Source organism: Lepidochelys kempii, chromosome 1 (genome assembly GCF_965140265.1).
Source record: "Lepidochelys kempii isolate rLepKem1 chromosome 1, rLepKem1.hap2, whole genome shotgun sequence".
Taxonomy (NCBI): domain Eukaryota; kingdom Metazoa; phylum Chordata; order Testudines; family Cheloniidae; genus Lepidochelys; species Lepidochelys kempii.
Genome location: NC_133256.1, coordinates 79,605,639 through 79,617,315, shown reverse-complemented (window position 1 = coordinate 79,617,315; position 11,677 = coordinate 79,605,639). Strand labels below are relative to the sequence as shown.

General features: G+C 45.8%; 1 protein-coding gene across 2 annotated transcripts; it reads left to right on the top strand.

The window, feature by feature from the left end:
• Positions 1-2,156: 2,156 nt before the first annotated feature.
• LOC140912533 (glutamine amidotransferase-like class 1 domain-containing protein 3, mitochondrial) lies at positions 2,157-10,088 on the top strand. Of its 2 annotated transcripts, none has more exons than XM_073347061.1 (4): positions 2,157-2,321; positions 4,045-4,216; positions 8,050-8,254; positions 9,794-10,088. In XM_073347061.1, exons 1-4 carry the CDS (start codon positions 2,214-2,216, stop codon positions 9,984-9,986), a joined length of 678 nt encoding a protein of 225 aa, XP_073203162.1. In that variant the 5' UTR covers positions 2,157-2,213; the 3' UTR covers positions 9,987-10,088. The 2 variants fall into 2 exon arrangements, with proteins under 2 accessions (XP_073203162.1, XP_073203173.1); XM_073347072.1 differs by lacking the exon at positions 2,157-2,321 and adding an exon at positions 2,412-2,572.
• Positions 10,089-11,677: the final 1,589 nt, after the last annotated feature.

The following is an 11,677-nucleotide window of genomic DNA, read 5'->3' as shown; positions in this document are numbered from 1 at the left end:
CCAACCAGGAAACCATCCTCACTGTCGCTTTGCAGCCTCACCTTGGCTCTGTGCCGCTGCTGCTGCTTTGCTGATATGCACCCTTCAATGTGAATCCCTGCTGGGACTGCTTGCATTTTTAGCTATTTAATGGAGGGAAAATCTGGTACCAGCCAACCCTGGTCCCTGCTATTCTGCACTGCTTGCTATTTTGATTTCACCCCTACTTCCCCCCTAAATGAGATGGGGTGGGATGGGCTAGACACTTCATTTACTATCGAACCACTTGGAAGATACAGGAATCTTTGATTTATCATTTGCAAGTGCCAAGATCAGGGCTGATGGAGAGACTCTGTAGGATGTAATTGGGAAAAGTGCCTATACCAGGTGCACTGCTGGGACTGAAAGAAAAAATTGAATGTCTTTGCCTATTCCATCCACTTAATGGGAAAATGCTTCACCGTTAGAGTGCACCTTAACTAACTGGGTGTGAAATCGACTCTCCACCTAGTGTAGATAAGGAAGAGCAATTATATTTAAAACCCCTAAGGTTTCAGAGTAACAGCCGTGTTAGTCTATATTCGCAAAAAAAAAAGGAGTACTTGTGGCAATTTCTTTTTGCGAAAACACCTAAGGTTAACCACAACAAGGTAACATGTTTTTAAACATGACTTGGCCTGGTCTACACCAGGTACAAAATCATGTTTATGATAAGGATAATTAAGACATTTTCTAACTGCACAGTCACCGTTGAGACAGTCCCCAAAGCAGCATTAGAAACAATTGAAATAAATAATCAACCGAATAATTTTCTCCCTCTAATGGTAACTTGTCTGAATAACCTGGAAAAAATATCACTTGTTCAGATTAGGTTTCTGGTTGTGTCGGTCTGCTGGATAATGGTGTATTCTCTAGTCTGGTTTAAGCACGGCTCTTTAATATACCAGATCTATCATTGAAAATGCCACTTCTGTGCTGTTAGAGAATGTGTCTGCCCAGCACATCCATCTTCTCACACTTAGGGAATTCCACTGAGAGGCCAAACAGTCTGAACCAGCGCAGCAATAGGACTTTCCTGTGGTGGCAGGGATGTCTTGGCAAACCTACTCAGATAGCAGCAGGTTTTTGCTGAAATAAACCACACAGCCTCATCCCCTCTCCCTGCAGGGAAAATGCCTTGCATGAAGGGGAACCCAGTGCATACACCAATGGCCAGGTTTCAGAGTAGCAACCGTGTTAGTCTGTATTCGCAAAAAGAAAAGGAGTACTTGTGGCACCTTAGAGACTAACCAATTTATTTGAGCATAAGCTTTTGTGAGCTACAGCTCACTTCATCGGATTCATAAAATGAATCCAAAGCATATGTGAGGTGGTTGTTGTAGAAAAACTATTGCGGTGGTTGCATACCCAGCAAAATAGACAGAGGACAAATAGATGCTTACATATGTGTTTACCATTTATTCAGTACACTTTCACATGCAAAACCCATTTGTTTTGTGGTAGATCAGGCACTCAGGTACCTGATTTTTAACTTGAAAGACCAAGTTTTGCACATATACCATAATCCTGTAAAGTTTCCTGTACATGCTTAATTTTAAGCACAGTTTAGTCCCTTTGAAATCAGTGTGAGCACAAATCTCTGCAGGATCAGGGCCATAATATGAACATGGATTGTGGGTTGAGGAAAAGTGGAAGCCCCTTGAAAAATTGGTTTATGCATATTTACTGAGCGTCAACTGCAGCGGGATACTCATAATTTGTCTCAGGAAACCAGTTTGTGTAGCATGAGAGACAGAGACCTTACAGCGCCCATAACACTGTTAAGGGCCAGCTGTTGAGCACTGCATGACATGTAGATGATGGGGACGAGCTTCTTGGCTACTTTTCTGCGCAGCACCTGGCACGATGGGGCTCTGCTCTTTGGCGTTGCTAGGTGCTTCAGGAATACAGACGATACTGTGGTTATTAATCAGAAGCGGCTGAAGCACTTTCCAGGCATATTCCCTTTAGGGACATTATGGCTGGTCCGTTCCTATCGTCTTGACTCCAAATCAACAAATCCCCGCTCCCTGCCCGTCCCCGAGGCTCGGATTGGAGGCGGCCCCTGTCGTGCCTAATACAAAGGCCGCTGGGCAGCAGCGCGGGGCGTGTAGTCCCCAACTTCCGGTGCCCGCAGTTCCCGACGCGTCCTGCAGCGGGTGCCTGGCCGAGCCGAGCGAGCGAGCGAGCGCGGCATGGGGAAGCGGGCGGCCCTGGTGCTGGCCGGCTGCGGGGTGTTCGATGGCAGCGAGGTGCACGAGGCCTCGGCCGCCCTGGTTCACCTCAGCAGGGGCGGAGCGCAGGTGAGAGCGGAGCCGCGCTGCACGGGGCGGGTCCCCGGCTCGGGAGCAGCCCCGGAGCCGGGGGGGCCGTGCTGCGGGCCGCTACGCCGGGACGGCCGCCGCCCCTTGGCGGGGCCTGGTCGCCGCGGGAGCCCTGGGGCAGCTGCTGCTGCAGCGCGCGTGGGACTCGTCGTGTCTCAGTCCAGAGTAACCGCTGGCTGGGGTCTTTGGCACGGGGACCCTTCTCCGCAGGCCGCAGACGCTGCGCTGTGGTGAGCTGCAGCGGCAGGTTTCAGAGTAGCAGCCGTGTTAGTGCGCTGTAGCTCACGAAAGCTTATGCTCCAATACGTTGGTTAGTCTCTAAGGTGCCACTAGTGCTCCTTTTCTTTTTGCGGCGAAAGGGGGTCTCTCTTCTTCCCCCTGCCCCCTCCTCTCATGGCCCCCTCCCCAGCCCAGGGTCAGAAAGAGCGTGAAAAGTAGAGGTGGGCCCGGGTTTTAAAAACTCTGATCCAAATACCTGCCCTCTTCTTCCCCCCCAACTTTGGATCTAGATCCAGATCCAAATTTTGCTGCTAGCCTGTGTCTTGGGCTAAATCAGTTTTATTGGGAGATGTTTGAACCTGGATTCAAATTTTGCGCTTGGGCCCCACCTCTGTATTCAGACAACAGAGACTGGCCCCCTCTCAGTTGTGCATAACAGATAATGAGGTGCTGGGCCTAGGAAACAACAGCCCTGGGAGCCCATCACAATCAGGGACATGGGTACAGATTTGAGATTTATTAATGGATAAAAATTAGATATTTCCTGTGCTTGTACAAAATGCAATAAATGCAACCAACGAAAGGTGTAAATAGAAGTGTGAAAAGCATGTTCCATAGTAGTTATGCAAAAATATCAACCATACCCCTTTTTTTGAGGCTTCATGGTTTTTCATGCTGACTTCTAAAGGCTTGTTGAAGAAATGTGTTCTTCTTTTAAAACCATTTTGTTCTTCCTCTTTAATCTTTCAACAAAAGGATAGGTTGCTGGATGAAAATGCAATTCCCATGGCAGTGAGCTATGACTGATTGTGAGGTAGAAAGCACATTTTCAGAAATAGAAAAGCAGAAAAAATCAGCCAACAAAATTGCTCTTCCTAGAAACTTTTTTTAAAGTTTGCTCTAATACAGGGGTTGGCAACCTTTGGCACGCACCCATCAGGGTAATCTGCTGGTGGCTGCAAGAAGTTTTGTTTACATTGACCATCCACAGGTACTCAGCTATAGAGCCCAGTGACAGGTGACTGCTCTAACCACTGGGTTAAAAGTTATAAATTGGGCACCACGACCACCTCTTCTGCCTCCTGCGATTTGGTGTGGAGTGAGGCAGGCACCTAAGCAGCCTGTCTCTGGGAAAGGGTTCCCAACTGTGGATCGCAAACAGAGAGAGCCTGCTCCCTGAAGCCCAGAGTTAGGTACCTAACTCTCTGTGAAAGGGTTAGGGCTTTGGACACAAGGTCCAAAGCTCCTGTCCTTGGCATCACCCATTGGTTATTTCAGGTGTTTCCCCACCTAGCATGCTGGCTTTTGTAGTCCGATTCTCAGACACGTCTATCTCCCAATCCAATGTTCTTGGGTAAGTGTCTCTAGTTTTAGTGAAGTTGTTGAACTGATATGATCCCTGGAGCTCTGCAGCTACAATGTGTTTTCCTAGTCTTAATTTGTTTCTATGTACAACCTATTTTGTTCTGTATCTGTATTTTAGGTAAGGATATTTGCACCAAACATAGAGCAGATGCATGTAGTAGATCATTTCAGAGGAAGTCCAACAGAAGAGAAGAGAAATGTGTTGGTTGAAAGTGCCAGGCTAGCAAGAGGCAACATTGAAGATCTGGCTGAACTGAAAGTTGGTGAATTTGATGCAGTCATTTTTCCAGGTGAGTTCTGTTTTAAAAATAAACAGAAAATGCCCCACCCCCATAAACTGTAATTACAAGTAACTATTTTAACTTTCTGTAGCTAATTTTTTACAAATCCCTTTAAATAAAGGACATTCTGGACCTGTCCAACTTGAGAATCTTTCTTATAAACATGGATTTTGTAGAGGGTCTCAAAATATTTCTGAATAAAAATTACTCCATATAGCTCTCCTTGTTAGGTGAGTATTGTTATCCCAATGTATAGGTGTCAGGATGCTGGATTTAATGTTAGCATACATGTCACATTGTTCCTTCTTGTCAGCAAGTTAAGGAAGTATGGGCTGGATGAATGCACTATAAGGTGGGTAGAAAGCTGGCTAGATTGTCGGGCTCAACGGGTAGTGATCAATGGCTCCATGTCTAGTTGGCAGCCGGTATCAAGTGGAGTACCCCAAGGGTCGGTCCTGGGGCCGGTTTTGTTCAATATCTTCATAAATGATCTGGAGGATGGTGTGGATTGCACTCTCAGCAAATTTGCGGATGATACTAAACTGGGAGGAGTGGTAGATACGCTGGAGGGGAGGGATAGGATACAGAGGGACCTAGACAAATTGGAGGATTGGGCCAAAAGAAATCTGATGAGGTTCAATAAGGATAAGTGCAGGGTCCTGCACTTAGGACGGAAGAACCCAATGCACAGCTACAGACTAGGGACCGAATGGCTAGGCAGCAGTTCTGCGGAAAAGGACCTAGGGGTGACAGTGGACGAGAAGCTGGATATGAGTCAGCAGTGTGCCCTTGTTGCCAAGAAGGCCAATGGCATTTTGGGATGTATAAGTAGGGGCATAGCGAGCAGATCGAGGGACGTGATCGTTCCCCTCTATTCGACATTGGTGAGGCCTCATCTGGAGTACTGTGCCCAGTTTTGGGCCCCACACTTCAAGAAGGATGTGGATAAATTGGAGAGAGTCCAGCGAAGGGCAACAAAAATGATTAGGGGACTGGAACACATGAGTTATGAGGAGAGGCTGAGGGAGCTGGGATTGTTTAGCCTGCAGAAGAGAAGAATGAGGGGGGATTTGATAGCTGCTTTCAACTACCTGAAAGGGGGTTCCAAAGAGGATGGCTCTCGACTGTTCTCAATGGTAGCAGATGACAGAACGAGGAGTAATGGTCTCAAGTTGCAGTGGGGGAGGTTTAGATTGGATATTAGGAAAAACTTTTTCACTAAGAGGGTGGTGAAACACTGGAATGCGTTACCTAGGGAGGTGGTAGAATCTCCTTCCTTAGAGGTTTTTAAGGTCAGGCTTGACAAAGCCCTGGCTGGGATGATTTTAACTGGGAATTGGTCCTGCTTCGAGCAGGGGGTTGGACTAGATGACCTTCTGGGGTCCCTTCCAACCCTGATATTCTATGATTCTCTCTAGGAGTCCATAGGTAGAGAATTGGGAGTTTACAAGACAAGAACAGAGCGCAGAGGAAGAGCAGAACAATGACGGAACTTGCCATTATACAACACTTGCTGTACTTTAGTGACTCTAAAATGGTTGCCAGAGTGTGATTCCCAGTTGGATAACATTCCCTGTCTGACATTTTGTTGAAATTATAGCTCCATTTTTTTTGCTGCTGACATAGCAACACTTAGCACATGTATAACTTCTTTCATTCATAGATCTTAAGATGCTTTACAAATATGGGTAATTATTATTTCCATTTACAGGTGGGAAAACCAAGCCCAACAACCCTGTGACTTGCTCAAGGTCGCTTTCCAGAATCACGTATACAAAACTTAAAGTACTAGCACCTCAGTTGGCCATTAGCAGCATTCATTTTTAAATCCTGATAGCGTTTTCGGTGGTAGAGCTGGTAGAGGGAGCACCAGTATAATACAGTATAGTAAAAGCTGTTTTATCTGGCACTTCACCAAGCAGAAAGCTCTATAAACCAGCATTTCTGATCTTCATTGAAATTCCGGTTTATGGTCTGGTTGGGGCAGGGCCAGCAGGGGGTTGAGGCACGGGAGGGGGTGTGGCGTGCAGGCTCCGGGAGGAAGTTTGAGTGCAGGAGGGGTCTTGGGGCAGCGGGTTGGGGCATGGGAGGGGGTGCTGGATCCAGGGGGCATTCACCTCTGGGTGGCTCCTTGGGAGCAGCTGGGACAGGGTGCTGCTTGCAGTTGGAGACACTGCAGGCAGCTCTGCACGCTGCCCCCGCCCCGCCTCAAGTGCTAGCACTGCAGCTCCCATTGGTTGGGAGCCAGGGCCAACAGGAGCTGCGGGGGCAGCGCCGGTGGGCAGAGGCCGCGCACCAGGCTGTCTGCCACACCTCTGCATAGGTGAGTGCACCACGGATCCCGCACACCCCCCCGCACCCCAACCTGTTCCCCTGAACCCGCTCCCAGAGCTTGCACCCCAGCCCCACACTCCCTCCTGCACCCAGACTCGCTCCCTCTTAATTAACCAGCATTTTTCACTTATTAGCAGCCCCCATTCCCTCAACATGCAGGATAAAACCGCTTCTACTGTATTAATAAACCCATTTCCCAGGGCTGTGGTGAGTTGGTAACATCATCACTGCTGCAGGTGCATAGGCAAGTTAACAAATTCCATATGAAGTTATTGCTTCATTAGAAACCTGGTGGAGGGGGCTGGGAAGAATGAGCATCAAAGGGAAACAGTGTAAACTTTAAGATTAAAATCTTATTTTGGAACTTCCGAGATAACAACATTCAAAACAGTGAGTAATGGGAATAGGCTGAAAGCAAAAAATTAAAATATTGTCCCTTAAAATAGTTCTTTCAACACTATCATCATTTATTGTAGGAAAGCCAGTGGTTGTGTGCATTACACAAGGAATCAAATATTATTGGATGATTACACTTGGTAATTTTTTTATTACTTTTGATCATTTAAACTAGTGTAAATCCAGCAAATGAAATTGCAGTAAAATTTAATCTGTTTCTATCAAGAAATGAGGATTAAGTGCAGTCACTTATTATAGCGCATCTCCAAAGATGCTATTAAAAAAAACAAAACGCACTGCAACTTGCTTTATAATTCACAAGAGAGACAGCCCAAAGCTCCTAGTACTGCAGTGTCCTTAAAGTGAGACATCTCAATAACTGTAAAGGTCAAACAGAGTTAAAAGAAACATATTTTTAATAATTGTTTATATCTTGAACTAAAACTTGCAAAAGAAATTACTCTAGAGGATAAAATATATTTGCTTTATCAATCTCCATTTTCTTCATCTGGAATGTCTAGAAGACTCATGCTGCTTGTACCAAAGAAAACCAACAGGGATTGGGACAGAGGATTCCTGCCTCATAAAATAGCCTAGCCCACAACAAGAATGCTTAATCATATTTATCAGCTGAATGCAGGCTTGATTTTCCCCAACACTCATGAACTACACAAGTATTGTCCAATTCTCAGTTAAATGTATCATCATTCTTGTTTTTAGTTCCTCCTTGTGTGTTGGTAGGTGCAGATCAAGTGGTAAAACCTAGTGGGGAGAGGCCTCTGCTGGGTGGGTTTGAAGGTTAAATTGTTCTCTCACCTCCTGAAGAGGGTTGAGCCTCCTTGCTGGGACGTGTGGGAATGCTTGCACATCTGCTGCCTAGGCAATCCAGGATTTCTATTGTTAATGTTGTAAATCCATCACGGTTTGCATGCTGAATGGTTAGTGGGCTGAACTTCAACAAATGTAGATAGGCTATGATTAAAAACTCTGCTTTGGCTAAAAAAAAAGGGTACAATGTCCTTCTAGTGCTGTAGCAGATAACTAATTGCTCTTCAGACTGCCTTAAATGTGAAAGTATTCCTTTTTTTTCCCCCTCTCCCCCCCCCCCCAAGGTGGATTTGGTGTAGCAAAGAATCTGTGTTCCTGGGCAGTGGATGGAAAGAACTGTACTGTCAATGAGCTTGTGAAGTCCACTCTTCAGGCTTTCCATAGTGCTAAGAAACCCATCGGTTTGTGCTGTATATCCCCAGTGCTGGCAGCTAAAGTCTTCCCAGGTTGTGAAGTCACAGTTGGCCATGATAAAAATGTAGATGAAAGGTAAGACAGGGTTACAGACGCTTTATTTTGTTATGAGCACAAAATATCACAGGCTTATGATAGCAGCATTTCCCAGAGAATGCACTAGTCACACCCTTTCTTATTTTACACTGTGCATTTCATAATAGCAATAAGAAATGCACTTTTGGAGGAAGAGGGCTGAATGTGTGAGGCTGGTTGGTTTGTTATGCACTTGAGGGGGAATCATAATTTACCCTAACCAAGAAATACACTGGTCCAGTACTTGTGTGCTAACAACATCCATAGTTGTTACACTGGTTTTTTTAATTCTGTCTAAGTAATATATGCTTCAGAGCACAATCAGGTTAGTAGATGCCTATGGTAAGACAGCAGCTTCCCATCTTAGCATGGTATTCCTGTGTTGTCCTTGTCTTCCCTAAAGCATCTGCTACTGGGCCACTGCTGAATTAGATGGACCATTGGTCTGATTCGGTATGGTGGTTCTATGTTTCAGGATGTTAAACTTGGCTGCTGGCAGATGTCCAAATGATAACGCTAAATAAACTTAACAGAATCTTAGGCCAGTGTCATGCCTTGGACATTCTCCTTACACTCATTGTTTTAATGGAATTGTCCTTTCTGGTGGGATGGTTTTGAAGGCATGGGCAGGTAGCAGATGAGAAGGAAACCTAGCAGAAGTTAACGCTGCTTCATGTAATGTTAACTACGGATAGGATATCTGAATGGAATTCTATAGACTCAGTCAAGAGTGATGATAGGCAAACCAGCTGTTTCACCCCTCTCCTTAGAACAAAATCAGTTCACTGCAGATGTGGTGGAAGGTCTTCTAGACTAGAAGAGCCCAGAAGACAATTTAAAGTTGCTGAGAGCCTAACCTTGCCTCCAGGCCCCTCAGGAGAATGTATTTTTGAGTGCCAAATGTTATGATTGGCATCTCCTCATAAATTCATCAAAAGATTGTTAGTTTTGCAGTTATCCAGGTCATGGATTTGTACTGTAGATGGCAAAACCTCTTGATTTGGCAAGATATCAGATCAGTGATAAATAGGGTGTGGGGAGGGAGTACTTTTCTTTGCTGAAGTCTCTGTAAATCTCAAATCTGGCTGTCTGAGATCCCTTCATGTCATCACTAAGGCTAAGATTTTTGTCATGGATATTTTTAGTAAAAGTCAGACAAGTCATGGGCAAGAAAGAAAAATTCACGGAAGTAGTGACCTGTCTGTGACTTTTATTAAAAATATCTGTGACAAAATGGACTGCAGGGTATACCTGCAGTGGCTTGGAGCTCTGGGGGCTGCCAAAGGCAGCAGGGGTACCCTGCAGCTCCCTGTGCCCCCCACTCCCACCCAGGCAGTGCAAGGCCTGCAGCTTCCAGCTGCTGCAGGCTGAAGTCACAGAGGTTGCTGGAAGTCAGATTCCATGACTTCTGCAACCTCCGTGACTAAATCGTAGCCTTAGTCATCACTGCTAGAAGTGGTTTGACTATTTCTGTAACTCTCTCTCTGAAGTGGATTGCCAAAATCTTATGGCTACAATGTTTCTGTTTAATGTTAACAGGTTTCCTGATGCTGAAACTGCATCTGCTATAGTAGAACTTGGATGCAAGCACATTTGTAAAGATGTAACTGAATCCCACGTGGATGCCACCAACAAAATAGTCACTACTTGTGCTTTCATGTGCAAAGCTCCTTTGCATGAAATCTTTGATGGAATAGGAACAATGGTGGCAGAAGTCCTGAAACTCAGCTGAGGGAACTCTGATGTCTGCTATCCCCGGCAATGAAATGACTACCAGTAAATATAAAACATTTACCTGTACTTAACTATATTAATAAAATTATGCAGTTAGTGAGCTTTTTTTTCTCCCTTTATTTGAAATATAGGCAGCATCTCTTCAGTTTTATTCCGAGACTTGGGTAGGAATCCTTCTTGCCTAAATGGGTTTTTGTAATACCCAAGTGTAATAAAATGTGACAGCAGAAGAATTAAATCAATACAGCAAAACCACGGAAATAATCTGGAATTTATGTTCCTGTGACTCTTTAAACAAGCCTAACTCTAATATCTGTTAGACCAGTGGTTCTCAAACTGTGGGCTAGGATTCCAAAGTGGGTCATGACCCCATTTTAATGGGGTCACCAAGGCTGGCATTAGACTAGCTGGGGCCCAGGGCCAAAGCCCAAGCCCCACCTCCCAAGGCTGGGGCCAAAGCCAGTGGGCTTCCACCGTGCGTGGTGGGACTCAGATTACAAGCCTCCTGTCTGGGGCTGAAGCCCTTTGGCTTTGGGCCCCCCACCCAGGACAGGGGGCTCAGGCAGGCTCAGGTCTCAGTTCCTCCTCCTGGAGTCATATAGTAATTTTTGTTGGAAGTGGGTGGCATGCAATGAAGTTTGAGAACCCCTGAGCTAGACAAACCAGTTTCATGTGTTGATAGTGTGTTTGAAATTTAACACAACTTATTTTGTTGAAAATCATCTTTTTATAGTCAAATTACATTATCTTTGCTGTTTTTAAATGAAATAATGAAGGATTCAGTTAGGAGGAATTAGTTCAGTTACAGATATTTGCACACAAATTGCAATGGCAAGACTTACTTAACCAAGTGGATTATAAAAACTCAACCATCTGTTTTCATTGAAGATGTGGGGGCAGAAGTCAGCATTTCTTATAGGCACAATCCTTCAAGAACTGTTAACTTCCATTAACTTCAGTAGGAGTTGGTACTAAAAACTTGACGGGATTGGGTTCCATGGCCCCAATCCACAAAGATACTTAAGTGCCTCAGTCTCCTGTTTAGGCTCTGCTGAAATCCACAAAACTGCTGTCAAACCCTGTCGGTGCCTAAACTCCTCTAGCACCTAAGTTTCATTCTCTGAGTATGCACACTGACTGACTAGGTGTTTGGACACCTACTTCCACAGGTGCCAACACTGGTGGGTGCTCGCGCACACCTCTTCCCCAAGCATGCCGTGTTCTTCCTCCCCCCCCCCCCCCAGCACTTGCTGTGGGAAACAGCTGGTTTGCGGCACAAGCGCTGGGAGGGAGGGGGAGAAGCAGGCTGTGGCAGCATGCTCTGGGAGTAGGCAGAGCAGAGGCAGAGGTGAGCTGGGGCAGGTTGGGGAGCTGCCAGAGCACTCAGAGTTGGTGTCTATGCCTATCTCTAGCCTAAGCCCTCGAGTAATCCACTGATTGGGGAAGATAGGCAGGTGATGCCCGTCTCATGGGCAGGGCCAAGGCAGCAGGTGTGCTGACAGGCCACCTACCAGATCAGCACCTTTCACAGGAGGAGATGGTAGTGCCCACCTTACAAGTTTTAACCCAGTGCTTAAAATGCTTGCCTGGGATAGGGGAGACAAAGGTTCAATTTCCCCCTGTGCCTGACGGGAAGAAAGTATTTGAACAGGAGTCTCCTGTCAAAGAGGAGAGTGCTCTAATCACTGA

Coding starts and splice junctions, on each gene's coding strand:
- LOC140912533 (XM_073347061.1), top strand. CDS start 2,214: ATGGGGAAGCGGGCGGCCCTGGTGCTGGCCGGCTGCGGGGTGTTCGAT. Junction 2,322..4,044: donor TCAGCAGGGGCGGAGCGCAG/GTGAGAGCGGAG, acceptor TCTGTATTTTAG/GTAAGGATATTTGCACCAAA. Junction 8,255..9,793: donor GATAAAAATGTAGATGAAAG/GTAAGACAGGGT, acceptor TAATGTTAACAG/GTTTCCTGATGCTGAAACTG.